This window comes from Sminthopsis crassicaudata, chromosome 2 (assembly GCF_048593235.1).
Source record: "Sminthopsis crassicaudata isolate SCR6 chromosome 2, ASM4859323v1, whole genome shotgun sequence".
Lineage (NCBI taxonomy): Eukaryota > Metazoa > Chordata > Mammalia > Dasyuromorphia > Dasyuridae > Sminthopsis > Sminthopsis crassicaudata.
In genome coordinates, this window is record NC_133618.1 from 257,199,513 (window position 1) to 257,220,946 (window position 21,434).

The 21,434-nt window shown below is 37.1% G+C and overlaps 1 protein-coding gene across 1 annotated transcript; it reads right to left on the reverse strand.

Annotated features, from left to right (window-relative positions):
* Positions 1-6,159: 6,159 nt before the first annotated feature.
* Positions 6,160-20,965, reverse strand: DPH7 (diphthamide biosynthesis 7). Its single transcript, XM_074288993.1, has 10 exons — positions 20,818-20,965; positions 20,226-20,491; positions 18,629-18,771; positions 15,421-15,508; positions 9,807-9,898; positions 9,210-9,382; positions 8,781-8,853; positions 8,505-8,570; positions 8,027-8,199; positions 6,160-7,357 (listed from the first exon to the last, which is right to left on the reverse strand). Exons 2-10 carry the CDS (start codon positions 20,481-20,483, stop codon positions 6,888-6,890), a joined length of 1,536 nt encoding a protein of 511 aa, XP_074145094.1. The 5' UTR covers positions 20,484-20,491; positions 20,818-20,965; the 3' UTR covers positions 6,160-6,887.
* Positions 20,966-21,434: the final 469 nt, after the last annotated feature.

Consider the following 21,434-nt stretch of genomic DNA (forward strand, 5'->3'; position numbering starts at 1 on the left):
CCATTCATTTCTCTTTTACATTACAAACAGCCTTTGAACAAAGTTCCTATAGCTAATTTGGAGTGGAGGAGCATTTTCCTCATCCTATCTTTATTAAAGAGAAGTTTTAATCCAATTTTAATTTTGTGGGTATCAGGGTATCTTAATAATTCAGGCCACATAAGCAGCACTATTCAATTCAATAAAACATTTATTAAGTGCTTGCTCTGTTCTAGGCACAGTGTTAAGCAATGCAAAAAAATCCCTGCCTTTAAGGAGCTTACAACCTAATGGGGGAAACCAGAAGGAGAGAAGACTGGAGGGAGTGAGATTGTGGAGTCTAAACTAAACTCCTGGTGGAAAATGGGAGTTACCTGGAAAGTTCTGAGCTCTCTTGAGGACCAAAAGTTGAGTCAATCTACATAGTGATGAGATTTGAGGTTTTGGTTTATCCTGGGGAAATGTTCCCTGATATTTAAACTAAGCAGAACTGTTGGTGGAAAATAGAAAGAGGAATAGTAATACTTAAAGGTAACTGTCAAAGGGGGCTAATAAAGCCATATCCAATCACCAAGCTATTATATATAGTTTCCATTTGCTAGGAAACTTTGGGAAGAAATATTTAACAAAAATCAGCATTTAGCAAGAGCAAAAATAATAATGAAATTGTCTCTTAGCCAATCTAAATTTTTAAATCATGAAATGATGTGATTGCTTCTTCAATTTAGAGATTGGAGAGAAACCCTATCTGATTTTATCCTACATAAAGAGTATAAAATGTGGACAGGTTTTGCAGGATTTACACCTTTAAATCCACTTGACAATAGCAAAGTTTACAAAGGAAGAATGAGAACATTTTGTGGATAGATAAATATACTTAATAGTGGCAGATTTGATGAGAGAAAAACCCAAACTGTAGAAGATGCTACATCTTGTAATATCCTCACTGGCTCAACTATACTTGAACTGTTTCTTGATGCTTGCAATTTTACTGGCTCAATTATACTTGATGCAAGCATCAAGAAACAGTTCAAGTATGGTTGAGCCAGTGAGGATATTACAAGATGTAGCATCTTCTACAGCTTGCAATGCAAGCATCAAGAAACTGTTCAAGTATAATTGAGCCAGTCAGGGTATTACAAGATTTAGCAGCATCAAGAAACAGTTCAAGTATGGTTGAGCCAGTGAGGATATTACAAGATGTAGCATCTTCTACAGCTTGCAATGCAAGCATCAAGAAACTGTTCAAGTATAATTGAGCCAGTCAGGGTATTACAAGATTTAGCATCTGCAGTAAGTGGCAGGAGGATTTGTAATATGATATTCTAGAGAGTGATGGAGCTAGGATTACATCTAAGGATCACCTATCCAGCAAAACTGAGTATAATCCTTCAAGGGAAAACATGGACATCTAATGAAATAGCAAATTTTCAAGCATTTGTGATGAAAAGACCAGAGCTAATTGGAAAATTTGATTTTCAAATCTAGAACCTAAGAGAAGCATAAGGAGGTAATCAGGAAAGTGATATCAGGGATCTAATAAGGTTTATCTGTTTATATTCCTACATGGAAGGATGATACTTGTAACTCATAAGAATTTTCTCATTATTATGGCAGAAGGAGTATTTATTGGTAGAATGTACAGGTTTAAATTGAATACCTTGTTTAAAAAAAAAAATTATGAAATTAAGGGGTTTGAGAAAAATGTACTGGGAGAAAGGGAAAGGAAGAAATGGAATGGTGTAAATTATTTGCCAAAAAAATAGCAAGAAAAAGCTTTTACTGTGGAAGGGAAGATGATGAAAAGAGGGAGTGAATCTTAAATCTCATCAGAACTGGCTCAGAGGAAATAATATACACACACAATATGGGTATAGAAGTCCATCTTACCCAGTAGTAAAATAGAAGGGAAATAGAATATGTGAAGTGGGGGAGGGTGATAGAGAGCATACTGGGGAAGGGAGTAGTCAATAGCAAAACACTTTTGAGGAGGGGCAGGGTGAAAGGAGAGAGAGAATAGAATAAATGGGGAAATACAGTTGGCAATAGCAACTAAAAAGAATTTTGAAGCAAGTTTCTCTGATAAGGCCTCATTTCTCTTTTTTTTATATAAATAATTTTTTATTCCTTTAAAAAATAATAGCTTCTCATTTTTCAAAATACATTTTAAAGTAACTTTCAGCATTCACTTATGTTCCAAGTTTTTCTCTCTCCCTCCCCTAGACAGCAAGTAACCCAATGTAAGTTAAATATGTGCAATTCAATTTCTAAACGTATTTTCACATTTATCATGCTGCACAAGAAAAATCAGATCAAAAGGGGAAAAAACCAAACAAACAAGAACAACAAAAAAGGTGAAAATAATATGTTGTGATCCACTTTCAATCCCCATGATTCTCTCTGGATGTAGATGTCTCTTTCCATCACAAGTCTATTGGAAATGGCCTGAATCACCATATTCTTGAAAAGAGCCATGTCCATCAAAGTTGATCATCGTATATAATCTTCTTGTTGCCATGTACAATATTCTCCTAGTTCTAGTCACTTAGCATCAGTTCATAGAGAGAGACTCTCCCAGGTCTCTCAAAATTCATCCTGCTGATTGTTTCTTACAGAACAAGAATATTTTTTTTAACTTTTTTTTTTTAACATTCATATTACATTCATATACCATAATTTATTCAGACATTCTCCAACTGATGGGCATCCATTCAATTTCCACTTTCTTGCTACTACAAAAAGGGCTGCCACAAACATTTTTGCACATAAAGGTCCCTTTCCCTTCTTTATGATCTCTTTGGGATACAGGCCCAGTAGAAATGCTAGATCAAAGGGTCTGCACAGTTTGATAGCCCTTTGGGCGTAGTTCCAAATTAAAGGTCTCACTTTTCAAACAGAGGGAACAATCAAATTTGTAAAAAAAAGAAGAGCCATGCCCCAACTGATAAATGACCAAAAGATTTTTGCCAAAGGGCTAAAAATTCATACATATCCTTTAACCTAACAACACCACCACTAAGCATGAATACCAAAAGAAATTAAAAAAAAAAAAAAAAGGAAAATGACTTGTATGAACAAAACATTTATACCAGCTCTCTTCTCAGGGCAAAAAATTAGAAATTGAAAGAATGCTCATCAATTAGAAATGGCTGAATAAACTGTGGTGTTTTTGTGATGGAATATTATTGTTCTATGGGAAATGATGAGCAGGATGCTCTCAGAAAAAAAAAACCCTGAAAAGTCCTCCATGAACTCAAGCAAAGTAAAATGTACTGTATACAAAGAAATAGCAGTATTTTGGAATGACTAGCTGTAAATGACTTTGTTATTTATTCTCAGCAGTGTAATAATCTAGTACTACTTTGAAGGATTTGATGAAAAATCCTATCCATACTCAGAAGAAACTGATTGTGTCTGAATAAAGATTGAAGCATACTCTGTTTTAATTTTATTTTTCTTGTTTTATTATTATTATTATTACATTGGAAGATCTGTTTTCTTTCACAATATAACTTTTATGGAAATGTTAAAAAAAAAAAAAAAAAAAAAAGGAAAAGCTTTCTGTAAAAGATGGGGTTTTAACTGGGATTTGAAGGAAACCAAGAAGCAGCAATGTGGAAGAAGATAATTCCAGAATGGAATGAGACAACTTGAACAAGTAGAGAGGTTAAGAGAAATAAGATCACTTCATCATGAGATAATAATAGAAAATATCTGAGTGAATAGATGAAATGGAGGGTAGAAGTCATGTAAATGGCCCCAATTTTTTTCTGTAAAATATGAGGCAAGAGCCTCAGTAGGTCTAAGGGGGGAAGGAGAGTCATGGAAGATTTGAACAAGAATGAAAACTTTAGAAAAGCCACTAAAGAGAATGAAATAGTGAATTTATAAAGCAAATATATTAGGATTGCTTAACAGCAGTGAGGACCCAGTTGAAATAACGTAACATAAATTTGTGTGTATCCAGTCACAATGGATGCATGATTTCTTCCATCTTATTTGAACAGCACAAGTATAGGCATAAAAGTGATGAATGGTAAGAGTATTCAAGGATAGAGACTTAACGGCATAAAAGACAATATGATAAGGAGACTAGGGATTCAAGACAAGAGGACAAGTAGAACTGAGTTGGTTTACCAAATAGTCAAGATAAGGAGAGTAATTAGTGAGGGGAGATGATGTGGGAGAATTGAAGATCACAGTGAAGATGAAAAACAGTTATATAAGATAAGGAAGAGAGAGAAGTTTTGAAAAGTCAATAAACTATGGTCAGATAAGGAGACTTCAAAATTCTTGAACACAGAAGTAATACATTTGTGAGTGATGGCAAGATTGAGAGTATGACCATCTTTATGTGGGGCTGAAGTGAGGTAGGAGACTCATTCATGGAAATAAAGAGACTGAGGAACATAATGATTGAGGGAAAATCATTATGTATGATAAAGTCCTCTAGTATGAGGACAGGCATTGGAAGAAAAGAGAAATTGTAAGCCAGGCATCAAAACTCACAGAAGGAAGGAGTTGGGGGATGAGGGAGGGCAAGAAAAGCTAGGTGGTTCAGTGGTTAGAGCACCAGCTCTGAAGTCAGAAGGATCTGAGTTCAAATTTGACCTCACTTAACACTTCTTAGCTGTGTGACTCTGGGCGAGTCACTTAACCCCAACTGCCTCAAGAAAAAAACAAAGAGGAGGAAGAGGAGTGACCTGACAAGTCTGTAGACAAAAGCTACCAGGATTTTGAAGATCTGGTGGTAGATATTAAAGAAAGTGAGGTTACTCAGGGAAGAAGAGATTCTGGAAAAGGCACTGGAGAACAAGAAGTATTCCAACTTTCCTGCTTTAACAAGCCCAAAAGAAGGTACAGCCAGTACTGGGAAGTGTGGACAGGAAGTCTGCACCATCAAGGAAAAGCCAAGCTTCACTAAGCTAATAAATGATAGACCTGGAAAAGGACTGAGTGTAAGATGAAGGAGTTTGTTGCCCATGGAACTGGCATTCCCGAGGGCACAGTGGAAGAGCTGGATGGAGTTAGGTTGAAATTTAGAAGAGTTGAGAAGGATGGGGATGAAGAATTAGGTGGCAGGGGGGTGTTGAGCGGAGTTTTATGATGATATGCAGAATGTCAGTCACTGATATGAGAGATTTGAGAATTTTCATTATTGAGTAGAAGGTACCACTCTACCCTCAGGCACAGCAGAAAAGTCTGAAATCAAAAGCAGTTATAGATCTCTGTTGCACTGGAGATTCTCCATATGCCAGCTGGGAGACTGCACTAACAGCAATAAGATAACTTGTGCTGGCACTTGATTTTAAGTGGTTGATTTGGGGTAGATGGAAAGATGTTCAGCCTAGTCCCAGCCTTTCAAATTGTGCTGAGCAGGAAATGGAAAAGTCTAGAATCTAAAATCACCTAATCTGAGGAGGCTGGCTAGGAGATTATTATGAGAGAAACTTGCTTCAAAGGTTTGGGGATTTTTTTCTGCTTTTAATCCTAGTTTTATTTGGGAATTTTTATGCAAAAACTTAAATTTTCTACTACAAAAATCATCCGTTTTTTCCTTCTGTGATCCTCTCTGTCCCTTGTTTGGTCATGAACTTTTATCCAATCTAAAGATATGATAAGGATTTTTTCCCATGTTTCTTTGTTTATGATAGAACCTTTTATATCTAGGTCATGGATTCAATATGACACCTGGGTATACGCTATAAGATGTTGGTCTTGAGCTAATTTCTTCCATACTGTTAATCTAATTCTCACAACTTTTTTTTAAGTCAAATATTGAGTCCCTATTCCAGTAGCTGGGGTCTTGTGTTTATCAAACCTCAGGCTACTAAATTCATTTGCTTCTGTGTGCTGTGTCCTTAATTTGTTCCATTAATCAATTTCTCTTTCTTAACCAGTACCAGAGAATAACAGAGTTGTAATAAGCATAATATGAATAGAGTTAAATGCCTATATTTGTATAATTTAAACTAGCTTTGGAGATTATAAAGGACTAATAAACTCTTATTCATGGCACCCACAGATTCTGGTGTGTTTATTTAACCAAAGACATCCTTTTATTTAAGAGTACAAATACAATTCAAAGAAATGGGAAATGTTCTTATTTCCCACATCCAATCTTATCACCCAAGTAAAAGAGGGGCAAAAAGGTCAAATTTACTTACCCACACCAGTAAACAAGTTTAGAAGCCAGTCAGAATTTATTTTGATATAATTACAAAACTTTGTTTTTAAGGTGTTTTCCAGAGGAAAACCTTTCATTTTAAAAAAAGTAAACAATTTGAGCAAAAGTAACTGAAATAAACATATTTTATCTCCTATAGACATTTCATCATTATTGAAGCTACACTTTAAAACAGTTCTTTGCAAAAGAACTTATGCTCATTTTTCTCCAGAATCAGGCATTTAATCTCATGCAGCCAGAAGCAGCACTCAACTGTGTCAGGATATACAATTTCCATTTCATGCTCTCTGCTATGAAAATGGCTAAGCAAAGAATTTGTTTTAATATTTGATAGTGACCAGAGGTAAAAATTTTAGGTACCCAAAAGCAATCAATATGAAATACCCTTCAAAGCAGATATTCCTAGGCAAATGTGAATAACAATCACACCAAGTTTAAGGATTATATTCAAAGAAAGAAACCATCTCTTTAGCTTGCATAAATCTAGCAGTAGATATTCATTAAAAGACGCTATTAGCTTCCTCATAACTATACACGGCTATTCAAAAAGTGGCTGAGTAGTATATACAATCAGAGAAACTTTATTTTAAAAAGTTAGACAGGTTTGAGCATCACAAGAAATAATAAAATCCATGTACAATTCACTCAGAATGAAGAATTCAATAATTTCAGATTAACTTGTGGAAATGCTTGTACTTTTAAGTCCCAATTTGAAAACTGGTCACAGTAATTTAGGCTTTAATTGATCTGTTTCCCACTTCCAGAGGTGAAGGGCATGATCATAAAAGGAACATGTGGCTAAAAGGTTGACAACAGTTTTTGTTCTAGGTGGTTCTTTAGTCCCAAAAGTCATTCCTTCTAACTTACCAGCCAAAGGGTCACTTTCCTTAGTAACCAGTGGAACATAAATGTCTGCTATCTCTGTTACAGTCTCCTGAGATCTGTAATGATCACCTAGTGATTTGCTGGCTACTGTTTCAGAAGATTTTCCAATCGATAGAAAGGCTGTATTCATACTTGAAGACACATCTACTTTCTGGATCTTTAAGTTGCTCTGATCATCAGAAGGTGATAGAGCCTGTTGTTGAGTTTGTTTACTAGGGTTTAGACAAAGTCTGGACCAGTCAGCTCCATATGCCAATGAACCGTGTGACGTATAGGACACAGGGATGAAGGACCCCTCCTTCTTCTCTAAGAAGAAATAAGGCAAAGAACAAGTTTCATGTTTCTGTTTTCATCAAGGTTATTATCTATCTCTCACTAGCTAATAATATTCCTTTCCCATCAATTCCTCCAAAATGACTAATCAAGAAAATTGAGGAAACTCAGTTACAAGTATAAGCAGAAGTAGCATGGTTAAGAACTTGGATGTAAGTCATTAAAAGTTGATGAGAAAAATAATAGAAAACTTGTAAGAGGTAAAATAGTCATGAATTGCTAAAAGGAATGTAGTAAAGATAACAAATTTATCAGTAGTTAGTGAATCCCTTCTTAACTACTATTACTTTAGGGGAGCAACTACACACTGAATCCAATTCTTTACAACAATTTGTGGGCTCAAGCTTGTACAAGAGCATGCTCTGAATGTCAGTTAACTCTATAACCACAGTGATGCTGGTGGCCTGGAAAGGCTGAGTATGCCAGGAGCTGCCTGAGGATTCCTTTTTGGTCCCATAGGAACGAAATGCTGACTAGCTGGTATCTTTACCGTAACAAAGGGGTTGGAAGGGATAATTGCCCTGGGATAAGGAAGCTCTTCTCATGATCACTGGCTTTAGGGAAAGGGCCTTAATATAAATATATTATAAATATAAAACAGGCCAAAGCCGACCCTGGCCATGAGTTCCTAATATAACTCACCCAAAGGCTTTTGACAATTGAGGATCTTAAAGCCACTGTGCATGCATGCCGCCAGAAGTAGGTAAGGATACACAGGGTGCCACTTCAGTCTCCACACGCCTCCTTTTACATAAGTATCATCAAATGGCTGCTTCATGTTACGGATGTCCCATAAGAGAATGTGCTCATCGTAACTGAAACCAATGAATCACAGCAAAAACGATCAGAATAAATCAAGCTCAAATTACCACCAGCAATAATACAAAAGAGTACTTTGGGGGAGGAAGGAAGGAAGAAAGGTCCTCCAAAGTGAGGGAACAACAATTCCTATAATCTTTCTCAACCTCATTATGGAAAAGGAACTCCCTTCTAAACTAAAGCACCTCAAATTGGTATAGTTCTGGGCTAAGAGCTGGCTTAGATGAATTTAATAAAATACCAAAAACTCAAATGGAGAAAAAAGGAAGAAGGGAAGGAACCAAATTTAAGGAGGACTCACCTTCCTGTGGCCAGAATATTCTCCTGGTGGGGATTGCTCTGGATACTGCACACACCCATTAAATGTCTACAATAAAAGATTATGAGATAGCAGGAAGCAAAAATGAGTAAACTATGTGCAGATAGCAGTAAAAAACAAAAAAACAAAAAACAAAGAAAACAGGTTGGGGGAGGTAAGGAAAGTAAAATTAATGGATGATCCTGAATGCAAGTTTGATTACAAGGGTTCCTACCACAAGCTTGCATTCTCTGACCAGCTGGAACCACAAGAGTATACCTTTTACTGGTAAATACAGGCTTATTCAGCTTTTTCCTGGTGTCCCAGCCTTTCAGAAGCCCATCATCTCCACCTATAGGGAAACAGAAACAACATCCATCTACAATAGCATTCATTACAGGAAAAGTTCAGATAATTCTCAGAAGAATGACTAATTCCAAAGACTAATTCTGATTACAACCCTCCCCTACAGTCTTAACTACTCCATGGAACACTAGAAAAGAGACAACTATTTTTTCTCTTTTTTCCCTTATATAATTCCCTCTCCTTTCACTACTTTTCTCTGAGAAAGTAAACTATGAACAAAAATTGATTAACCAATTCCAATTCAAATACTCTGTTGCACTCACAGTCATATGGTCAAAACTGCCCTAAAATGCCTGAAGATTTGATGCCAAAAGAAGTGATAGTCTTTTATCAAATTCTAACCTGAATAGACTGTGTTTGTTTGCCAGTAATTGAAGGCAGCAATCCAGGCTTCAAAGTCGTGGGCCTTCCAATCTGACAGACTACGTATCGAAGGCTCCGAATGATCCACAGCAAGGAAGTGGAGGTGCCCCTTTGAGTCACTACTAATGATTCTTAGGGGCTGACCAGTGGCCCTAGAGATTCGAAGTCAATAAGAAAAGTGAGTTGAAGTCTGTTTGCTGATTTGACCCCACCAGCCCCTTATCATTCTCAAGTTTAGGATACCATAAGAAGTACCATAGGAAAAATTCAAGTCTTTAAATATAATCGTTAAAAATACCATATATTAATTTTACTTCTTTAGAAAGAATAAGCCTCAGCTGGCTGAGATTATCTTTAGTATTTGGGAAAGGCTTCAGTTTCCACTTAAGATTACAAAAAGCAATAAATATTAATTTTTCCAGTAAAAGATCATCATCACTGTTATCCATTTAAATAGCAATGATGTCATAATCCAAGACTTATGGGACCAAAAAGAATAGTAAACATGGTAAAGTATCTTTGGCATTCACTTATTTAAGAATAAGAATTGATCCTCAATGAATCCCAGCAATTTACCTCATGGCTTGTCCTGCTGACCAGTCTAGAGATAATGCAATACAATGTCCCAGGGCTTTCTTAAAAACTGAGTGTAATGTGTAATTGTTCTTCTACTAGAGGCAAAAAAAAAAAAAAAATCTATCAAGGGGAAGCATGATCTCAAAATAATGTCATAATCCCAAACTGCTGTTAATCTAGGAGAGCAAATCTTCTGATGTTCTAAGCTAAACACTGACCCACACTTCTCCAAGTCTTCATTCCTGTATGATATCTCAGAGGAAAAATAACTGCTCTCTTCTTTGTCACTGTGATGAAACAGGACCAAGGAGGCACTATAGACACCTTCATCACACCACCACCAAGAGGGGAGCCAAATACCCTGAAGGAAATAACAGGAGTTTCTCAAAACTCAAAATCCCCACAATGATTAAAGTGCTGCCCAATGTAATAAAAATATTAATTTACCCAAGCTGAATGTGAATGATGGAAGAAAATATCAGTCTAATATCAATCTCATAAAATATGAGTGATAAACAATTTTCTCAAAGAAATGCAGTTTCAAGTATTTTGGCACAGTCACAAGAACCCTGAATTTAAAAAGGCAAACTGGGTTCAAAACTCAGCTCTGTCATTTATTACCTATGTGACCTCAGACATAGTCACATATGAAATGAGGAGTTGGATGAGATGACCTACACCATCCTGAATAGGTGAACATTTAGGTTGTGTTTTGAAATTTGCAAAGAGCTTTAAAACATCACTTGTATTCACAATAACTCTATGAATTAAGTACTACTATCATATCTATTCTGCTATGAGAATAAAAGACTTAGAAAATTCAGCTTGAATCATATCATAGCTAATAAGTGTGTGAAAGACAAGAATCAATTAATCAAGCATTTATTAAGCACCTACTATGTACTTAATAGTCATTATACTAGGTTCTGCAAGTATAAATTTTTTTTTTAAATGAAATCACCTTTACTTTACTCAGAATGTACATTCTATCAGAGGAGACAAAATATACCTACATAAATATACAAAATAAATGTAAACTATAGATGAAGTACTTATGGAAGAATACTGGAAAATAGAGAAATGAAGAAAGTTTTTCTGGAAGTAATACTTGAGCTGCTTTTATGAAGGGGATATTTTGAAGAACATGAGGGATTCTATGAGACAGATGTGAGGTGAAACTTAAGTGCATTCCAGAACTGAGGGAAAGCCAATGTAGATGGAATGCCATGTGTAAAGAAGAGAGAGAAAGAAGACCAGTTTGGTTAGTTTTAGGACTGAGGGAAGGGGGTCAGGTTTAGAAGCTGAAAAGAAAGGTCTCTCCTAACTCCAAGTCCAAAGTTCCTTCCAACCTACTAGAAGTTCTTCACCTTCTTTATGTCATAGATTTGTCAATCTGGTGAAATCTTTGGACTTCTCAAAGTTATTGTAGCCTACATTCACAAGTGAAGGAAATGCTAAATTTCAATTAAAGGTTGGTACAAATAAAGGTGTAATTTTCCCGCATCCAAGTCCACAGACTCTTGAAATTTATCCATATACTCCCAAGGATTTCAGGTTAAGAAATCCTAGGCTATATCCACTTGTTCACTTCAAAATTCTTGAAATTTCATTAATGTAGATTGTGATCTCTCCATGCTTGTGCAAACTATCTTCATAAATTGTTCTGGCTAAAGAAATAAATAAGCTGATGGCCAATATTCTGGCAATGACCCTCTCTAAACTTGGCTAAATACCCTTTGATCCAGCAGTGTCTCTATTGGATCTGTATCCCAAACAGATAATAAAAGAGGAAAAAGGACCCATATGTATAAAAATGTTTGTGGCAGCACTTTTTGTAGTGGCAAGGAACTGGAAACTGAATGGATACCCCTCAATAGGGGAATGGCTGAGTAAGTTATGATATATGAATGTAATGGAATATTATTGTCCTATAAGAAACGATCACCAGGTCCAAAGAAAAACTGGAACTCCTAACTGAACACCAAATAGATAATTTTGATTATATTAAGTTAAAAAGTTTTTGTACAAACAAATTTAATGCAGACAAGATTAGAAGGGAAGCAATAAATTGGGGAAACATTTTTACATTCAAAGGTTTTGATAAAGGCCTCTTTTTTAAAATACATAATTGACTCAAATTTTATAAGAATTCAAGCTATTCTCCAACTGACAATGGTCAAAGGATATGAACAGACAATTTTCAGATGAAGAAATTAAAAACATTTCTAATCATATGAAAAGGTGCCCTAAATCACTATTGATCAGAGAAAGGCAAATTAAGACAACTCTGATACACTTGTCAGATTGGCTAAGATGACAGGAAAAGATAGCAATGAATTTTGAAGGGGCAGTGGGAAAATTGGGACACTGATACATTGTTGGTGGAGTTGTGAACAGATCCAACCATTCTGGAGAACAATTTGGAACTATGCTCAAAAAGTTATTAAACTGTCCACACCTTTTGACCCAGAAATATTTCTACTCAGATATTAAAGGAGGGAAAGGGACTCACATGTGCAAAAATGTTTTTGGCAGCCCTTTTTGTAGTGTCTAGAAACTGGAAACTGAATGGATGGCCATCAATCAGAGAATGGCTGAATAAGTTATGGTGTATAAATGATATGGAAATTTATTGTTCTGTAAGAAATGATCAGGAGGATGATTTTAGAGAAGCCTGGAGAGACTTACATGAACTGATGCTGAGTGAAATGAGCAAAATCAGAACATTGTATACAGCAAGATTATGTGATGATTAACTTTGATACTTCTCAGGGTGGGAGTCCAGAACAGGCTTAATCCTATGCCAGTAAAGAGGGAATGGGTCCTACGGACCTCTGAATCAGCATAGGTTTCTAGACCTCTCAGCCCCGAGACAACCATAGATGACTTTAAAAGCCAGCAGAAAAGGTCTGTAGCAACAGGGTGGGAGTCCAGCGCACAATCCCAGCTTAGACCCAGTCCCAGCACCACCAAAGCAGGTCTCTGTTGCTTAAATACACTCAATTTTACAGGAACAATGGGATGAGGACACTCTTAACAGTTCCAGGGAAGAATAGAGTGCTTGTGCTCAGGTCCTTAGAAGGACAAAATCCCCTACACCTTAGAAACTGCAAAGCCAAGTAATATATTAGGAAAACAAGCAGACAACAGAAAAAGTTTCTAACCATAGAAAGTTACTATGGTGACAAGGAATACACACTCAGAAGAAGATAACAAACAAACTACATCCAAAGCTTCCACAAAAAAACAAGAATTGGGCTCATGGAAAAGCTTGACAGGGATTTTGAAAATCAAGGATCCTCAAGACAGAGGAAAAATTAGGAAAAGAATTGAGAGTGATACAAAAGAAAATACAAAAAAGATGGGAAGAAAATGCCTTAAAAATCAAAATTAGTCACATGGAAAAGGAGATACAAAAGCTGAGGAAAATAATCCCTTAAAAATTAGAAATGAGCAAATGGAAGATAATAACTTTATGAGAAATATAAAATACAATAAAGCAAAACAAAACAAAAGAAACAATACAAAAAAAGTGAAATATTCCACTGAAAAAACAACTGACCTGGAAAACAGATCCAGGAGATAATTTTAAAATTATTGGTTTACTTGAAAGTCATGATCAAGGAAAAAAAAAAAAAAAAAAGAGCCTGGAAATCATCTTTCAAGGAAAACTATCCTGATATTCTAGAACCAGAGGGTAAAATAGAAATTGAAACAATCTATCAATCACCTCCTGAAAGAGAATCCAAACTGAAAACTCTCAGAAATATTATAGCCAAAAGCTGAAACTCCCAGGTCAAGGAGAAAATACTGCAAAACATTCAGAAATGCAAGAGTCACAGTCAGGATAACCTAAGTTTTAACAGCTTCTTCATTAAAGAACTGGAGGACTTAGAATATGATATTCTGGAGAGCAATGGAGGTAGGATTACAACCCAAAATCACCCACTGAGAAAATCTGAGTATAATCCTTCAAGGGAAAATCTAATGAAATAGCAAATTTCCAAGCATTCATAATGAAAAGATCAGAGCTAAATGGAAAATCTGTTGTTCAAATATAGAACCCAGGAGAAGCATAAGGAGGTAATCAGGAAAGTGATGTCATAGGGAAATTAATAAAATTTATCTGCTTACATTACTACATGGAGAATGATACTTGTAACTCATTAAAATTTTCTCATTATTATAGCAGTTTGAAGAAGTATATATTGACAAAATGCACAGGTGTAAAATTGTATATGAAGATAACATCTTTTTTAAAAAGAGGCCAAAAAAACCTTTTATAATAGAAGGAAAGAGGGTGAAGACAGAGGGAGGGAGGGATTTTTATTCTCATCAGAACTAGCTCAAAGAGGAAATAAGATAAACACTCAATGTGGAATAGAAATCTATCTTACCCTGCAGGAAAATAAGAGGGGAATGAGGTACAGGAAGCAGGGGAGAGTGATAAAAAAGAGGGCATATTAGGAGAGGGAATGGTCAGTAGCAAAACACTTTTGAGGAGGGACAGGGTGAAAGGAGAGAGAGAATAGAACAGGGGAAATACAATTGGCAATAACTGTAAAAAGAATTGAAGTAAGTTTCTCTAATAAGGCCCCATTTCTCAAATATAGAGGAAATCAAAATCAAATTTATGAAAAATAAGATCTATAGCCCAATTGATAAATGATCAAAAGATAATATCTATACCCAAAGTACTATAAATTCATGCATATCCTATTGTTAGGTCAAAGGATATGCATGAATTTATAGTACATAAATACCAAAAGAGATTTAAAAAAGAAAGAAAGAAAGAAAATGACCTATATGTACAAAAAATATTTATAGTAGCTCTCTTCTCAGGGCAAAAAACTGGAAATTGAGATGACGCCCATCAATTGAGGATGGCTGAATAAATTATGTGAAATTGAGGGGAATGATCATCAATTGGGGAATGACTAAATAGTGATGGAATATTATTGTTTTATGAGAAATGATGACCAGAAAAAAAACCTGGAAATTCCTTCATGAATTCAAGCAAAGTGAAATGTACTATATACAAAGTAACAGCTATATTCTGGGATCATCAGCTGTAAATGACTTTGCTGTTCTCAGCAGTACAATTATCCACCATTACTCTGCAGGATTTATGATGAAAAATCCTATTTATATCCAGAGAAGTAATACTGCCAGAAATGCCTTGGCTCAAATTTAAGATAGGCTAGTTAAAAATTTCTTTGGCCAAAAAGGGAAAAAGTTTAAGAAGATTTGATTTGGGTAAGTACCTTAGTTGGAATCCCAAATCTACTACTTTTAATCTCATCTGTAAAATTAAGTTACATTAGATTACATTTAAAGTCCCTTCCAATAATAAACATCATTTTGATAACATGTTCTTAGTCAATAGATACAAGACATACAACTACTATTAAGGGGAGAAGGATGGGAATCTGAAAATTTTTCATATTAGAAATGTGCCCTCATATTCGGGAAAAAAAAAAATCTTAACCCTCCCCCCTTTTGTAAACTTAATAAGCATAGTTCATAGCTTATTTTCTCAAAGCACTTAAGAGAGCACTTGACTTTAGTCTTTTCACAAATACAACACATAGGCCTAGTTTTCCCAGTAACTAACCTTTAATTCCATCAAGTTAAACAACTCTATGCATCCTTTAGCATCTGCCAATCCCAGGAAAGCCTGGCCAGCAATTGGAATAGGGCACCTGGGGAAAGAGGAAATACCAACCTTAAATTACAGCTAGAAAGGATGAATCAAGTATAAGCATGAAAGATAGAACAGAAAATGGTGCAGGCTGTCCCATTTAAACACAAGGCCAAAGTTGGGTCAGTGTCTATAATTCAGCTCCCAAGGAAAGGGTCTATTTCTCTTAACAAGAAGCAAGGAAAAAAATAGTCACTTATAAAAAGTCAAGAAACTTGAGAATAAAACCTATCTTAGATGCCATCTAGTGAACAAGATTGGAATTTGCAGAATAGAAAAAGACAAAAATCCTAGCTAGATTATCCCTCCACATTCACCACACCTCTAATTGTTCACAGGAATCCCACCTTTCCTTTGCCTTGAGAAACTGGAATTGTGCCATACAACAAGCATTTATTAAGCACTTATAATGTGTTAGGCATTGTGCTAGAAAAACAAAAACAGTCTGACCTCAAGGATTTCAGGAGTCTAATAGGAAAGACAACATACTAATGACCATGTATATTAGAGGCATATATATATATATGTACAGGGTAAACAAGAAGTGATCTTAGAGAGAAAACATTAGCATTAAGGGGAAATTAGGAAAAGTTTCTCAGAAGACAGGATTTAAGGGGAGACTTGGAGAAAGTCAGGGCATCCAGGATGTAGAGATGAAGAGGGAGAACATTCCAGATACCAAGGGATGCCAGTGACAATGCTTGGAGTCAGAAGATGGAGTGTCTCATTAAGGAACGAACAGCAAATGTCACTGTATCAATAAATATGTAGAAGAGCAAAACACTTTTGAGGAGGGACAGAGTGAAAGGAGAAAGAAAATAGAATAGGGGAAATATAATTGGCAATAGTAACTGTAAAAAGAATTTTGAAATAAGTTTCTCTAATAAGGCCTGGATCTACTATTTTTAATCTCATCTGTAAAATTAAGTTAGATTAGATATCATTTAAGGTCCCTTCCAATAATAATCAGGAGAATAAGGTAAACAAAGATTGGGAATTTAGGAAGGGAATATGTAATAAAGGGCTTTAAAAGTACAAAAGGCAATTTTATTCTTTTTTCTGTTGGTAATCAAGAGGTTGTGGTAAGTGAGGTGGGGAGCCTTGAGAGGAGGGAGAAGCATATCTATAATTTGGGAGGATCACTTTGATAGCTGATTGAAGTAAGGCATGGAGTGGGGAAGCACTAGAGGTAGGAAGACCAACCAAAAGGTTACTATGATAATGCAATCATAAAATGAGAAGGGCCTGTACCATGTAACATTTATCAAATGTTTACTCTCTGCCAAGCCTAGTGCTAGGCAGTGAAGATAACTAAGAAGGGCAAAAGATAGTTCCTGTTCTCAAGAAGTTATCATCTAGATGAAATTGAAACTATTTCCACTCATATGAAAGAGTGTTCCAAATCACTACTGATCAGAGAAATGCAAATTAAGACAACTCTGAGATACCACTACACACCTGTCAGATTGGCTAAGATGACAGGAACAAATAATGATGAATGTTGGAGGGGATGTGGGAAAACTGGGACACTGATACATTGTTGGTGGAGTTGTGAAAGAATCCAGCCATTCTGGAGAGCAATTTGGAACTATGCCCAAAAAGTTGTCAAACTGTGCATACCCTTTGACCCAGCATTGCTGCTATTGGGCTTATATCCCAAGGAAATACTAAAGAGGGGAAAGGGACCTGTATGTGCCAAAATGTTTGTGGCAGCTCTTTTTGTTGTAGCTAGAAACTGGAAGTTGAATGGATGTCCATCAATTGGAGAATGGTTGGGTAAATTGTGCCATATGAAGGTTATGGAATATTATCGCTCTGTAAGAAATGACCAGCAGGAGGCATACAGAGAGGCTTGGAGAGACTTAAATCAACTGTTGCTGAGTGAAATGAGCAGAACCAGAAGATCACTATACACTTCAACAACAATACTGTATGAGGATGTATTCTGATGGAAGTGGAAATCTTCAACATAAAGAAGATCCAACTCACTTCCAGTTGATCAATGATGGACAGAAATAACTATACCCAGAGAAGGAACACTGGGAAGTGAATGTAAATTGTTAGCACTACTGTCTATCTACCCAGGTTACTTATACCTTCGGAAGCTAATAATTAATGTGCAACAAGAAAATGGTATTTACACACATCTATTGTATCTAGGTTATATTGTAACACATGTAAAATGTATGGGATTACCTGCCATCGGGGGGATGGAGTGGAGGGAGGGAGGGGATAATTTGGAAAAATGAATAAAAAAAAAAAAAAAAAAAGAAAGAAAGAAACATGAGTAATGGGAAGCTATACTTACCAAAATAGAAATTTTTATATTTTATTTAAAATTATTTTTTATTTTTCAATTTTTCAATTTATTTTACAATTATTTAAAACATTTATTTTATTTTTAAATTTAAAATTTTTAAATTTTATTTTAAAATGTAATTTCATTTTAAAATTAAACATAATAATAACTGATAAAAAAAAAAAAATCCAGGAAAAACTAACTCCTGGGACCAAGGACATCAAAAAAAAAAAAAAAAGTTATCATCTAATTAGGGAGACAACATGCAATTAACTATGTACAAACAAGATATAGAGAGGATAAACTGAAGATAATCAATAGAAAAAAAGCAGTAGCATTAACGGAGACAAGGAAAGATTTATTGAAGGGACTCTAGCTAAGACTTGAAGGAAGTCAGGAAAGACAGGAGAGATAAGAAAAGAGAGTGTGCTACTACACATGGGGAAGTCAGTGAAAATGGAGAACACATAAAAAAAATATAAAGACTGTTCCAGAGTGGTAGTAGTGGCAAAAGTAAGAAGGGGACATGAGAGAGATGTTGCCAAGTTAGACTTCACAACAGATTGGCAAATTAGGATGAGAAAATGAGAAGTTAGGAATGACATCTAGGAGCCTGAGTAACTGGGAGGACTGTGGTGTCCTGGACTGTACCAGAAAATTAGGATTTTGGAGGAAAAATAAGTTCAGTTTGAGACATGCTAAGTTTAAGATGTCCAATAGGCAGCTAAAGAGAACAAGACTGGAGGGCAGGTAAGAAGTTAAGAATCGTATGGCTCCTGATGTTCCCCAAAACAACTCTGGGTCCCTTCAAATTTTATGTACCATTTCATATCCAGAATAGCAGCACAGTCTTTCCTCTGGATTTCAGTAAGGGGGTTTTCAGTGGCATCCTTATTGAAACTATACAGGTAAAGACGACCCAGACGGACATAAGGATCGATACCTTCATCTGTGTTCGATGCACACTATAAAAAAGACAGAAAAGAACTTTTACTTATCCCTAACAGATGTGACATATACAGAACCAGGGGAGGAGGGGAGAGAGGAGAAGTCAAGAGAGAGGAAGTAAAAGAATTTTCCAGAATTTTAAAGTTGATAAGAATTAGAAAATAAAGAAGCCAATATTCCATACCTTAACAACTTAAGAACAATATTCTATACCATAACCTACCTCTTTAGGCAAGGAGTTTTAGAAGCATAAGAATTTCCATACTGGGTTAAATCTATGGCCCAACCAATCCAGGATTTGGTCTGGCAGTCACAAAAAAAAAAAAAAAGACTCCTATGTGTTATATTGTTTTAAATTCCTTTTCATTTGGGGAATGGGGTAAAGGGGAAAAAAATGCTTAAAACAATGTAGCATTTTTCCCACCACAAACTGAAATTCCCAAAATGCCATGAGAATTAACCAAAATAAAATGAAAAAGAACAAAGGATATTTAGCCTACAGAAAACTCAGGTGGAACATCAATAGCACCCAAATATTTCAAAATTTTTCACATGGAAGAATTATTTATTTTTAATTTTCATCTTGAATGTAATACTAAAAAACAATTCTAAAAGAATACAATTGTTCTTACTTCAATCTCAAAAGCTTCCCTTCAAATTAAACTACTATCATTCATGAACTTATTCAGACTATTTTATCCTCTCTACATTCCAATGTTGCATATATTTAGATAAATTAGAAAACTTTGGAAACTTTGCTACTTTGGATTTTCAAAATATGACCTTGCATTTTTGATGCATGTGGCACAGTGGAATGGGCATGTGACTTGAAGTGAGGGTAGGCCTGAGTTCAAATCTTGCTTCCAGAAACTTACTAGCTTTTTCATGATACTGGGCAAATCACTCAATTTCTACTTACCTCAGTTTCCTTATCTGTAAAGTGGGCATAAGAATATCACCTATCTCCCAGGTTGTGAAGAGAAATCAAATGAGTTAACATATGCAAACCTTCGTAAATTCTAACTTATTGTTAACAAATTTACTTATATCCTCTCCATTCCCTTTATGATCGAATAGAACTGAGCTTCTTGGTCCTCATGCCTACATTCTTATAAAGACTAAAAAAAAAAAAAAAAAGCTTCGGGTCAGCTAGGGGGCGCAGTGGATAGAGCGCCAGCCCTGAAGTCAGGAGGACCGAGTTCAAAAGTGATATCAGACACTTAACACGTCCTAGCTGTGTGACCCTGGGCAAGTCACTTAACCCCAGCCTCAGAAAAAAAAAAAAAAAGACTAACGCTTTTCTGCTCTCAAACTGCTGCCCAGTAATCAGCTTTCCTGCTCTGAGACTAGTCTCACAGAAATAACGATACAGAGTAAAACTCCGGGGCTCAGTCCCAGACGCCTGGGCTAGGAGGGTCAGGGAGCACCACGGCGGCGGGTGAGAGGCGGACCACCTCCCCAGACCTCCTACCTTGCTCTCCTGCTTCCCCGGCTTGTTAGTTTTGGCGTTCGCCTCCGGGGAGGCGGCCTTCTGGGCCTCGGGCTCCGCTGTCTGCAGCTGGTAGGTGCCGCAGGCCAGCAGGTTACTCATGCCCTTCAACGGGCACCATTCCACCGTGTCCGGGCTGTACTCCGTGTCAATCACCTGAACCGTCTCCACTAATGACACCTGCTCCCGGCGACGAACCGAGACGGAGGTTTTCTGGGTATCCAGATCGAGGAAGTCCATGATGTGACCTGAAAACCAAGAGAGAATGTGGGCTCAGAGGGAAGGGCCCGCCAGCGAATCACAGGCCAGAGGAGGGGACTTGGAGCCAGAAAGGATACGTGAATGGGCGGGGCAGAGCCAGGAGGGGCGAGACTAGGCGAATGAGGAGCGGGACAGAGTTTGGGAGGGTGGAATTAGACACAGAAAGGCGGCCTAGAGAGCGGAGGGGCGGGGCTAGAACCGGAGTGGGTGGGCCCAGAGGGCGCAGAACTAGAACCAAAAAGCTGGGGCTGGGCCAGGGGACGATACTCAAACAGTTTCAGGAGTCAGAAAGGCTCGGTGGGGAGCCACTTACAGAATGCCGAAAGGCTTTAGTTCGCAGGGATTCAGCCCCTCCTCCAACATCAATCCTACGTCGGTGACTCTCACAGCCGTCTCCACGCGTGGCTGCTACCGTCTTCAACGACTACTTCCGGGGCGCAGGAAACTGGACTTCCTTGATCGGAGCGGTCCTATCTGATTCTGCGCGTCTCTAGTCCTAGGAATATATAACGGGGGAGGGGGTTCAAACCTGGCGTGGGCCTACGCGTGCTTTTGGGCGGTGCGTGCACACACGTATGTACGTGCTCGGCGTTGTTTTAGGGGATTCTAAGAGGTGGGAGCGGTATAAGAAGCATACCGTTATCGCGGAGATCTAGGAACTTGCGTTAGACTCATGGTTAGGGCTGGGTATTTCCGAGAGCGCGGGAGGGGTCACCGATAACCAAGGGAGCCTGGTAGAGGGGCTCGTCCTTGGGGCCCATGCTTTCTCTGCCAGTGCCGCGGCCGATTCCAGGCCGGCAGACCCTTCTTGTGGAACCGGACCTCCAGGAGCTGGTGGGGTGGTCCGGCAACAACTATTATTACCAAAATCGCCACCATCCATAGGGTAAATTCACACCCTTGAAGAGGTCGATGGGGCCTTTGTCAAGT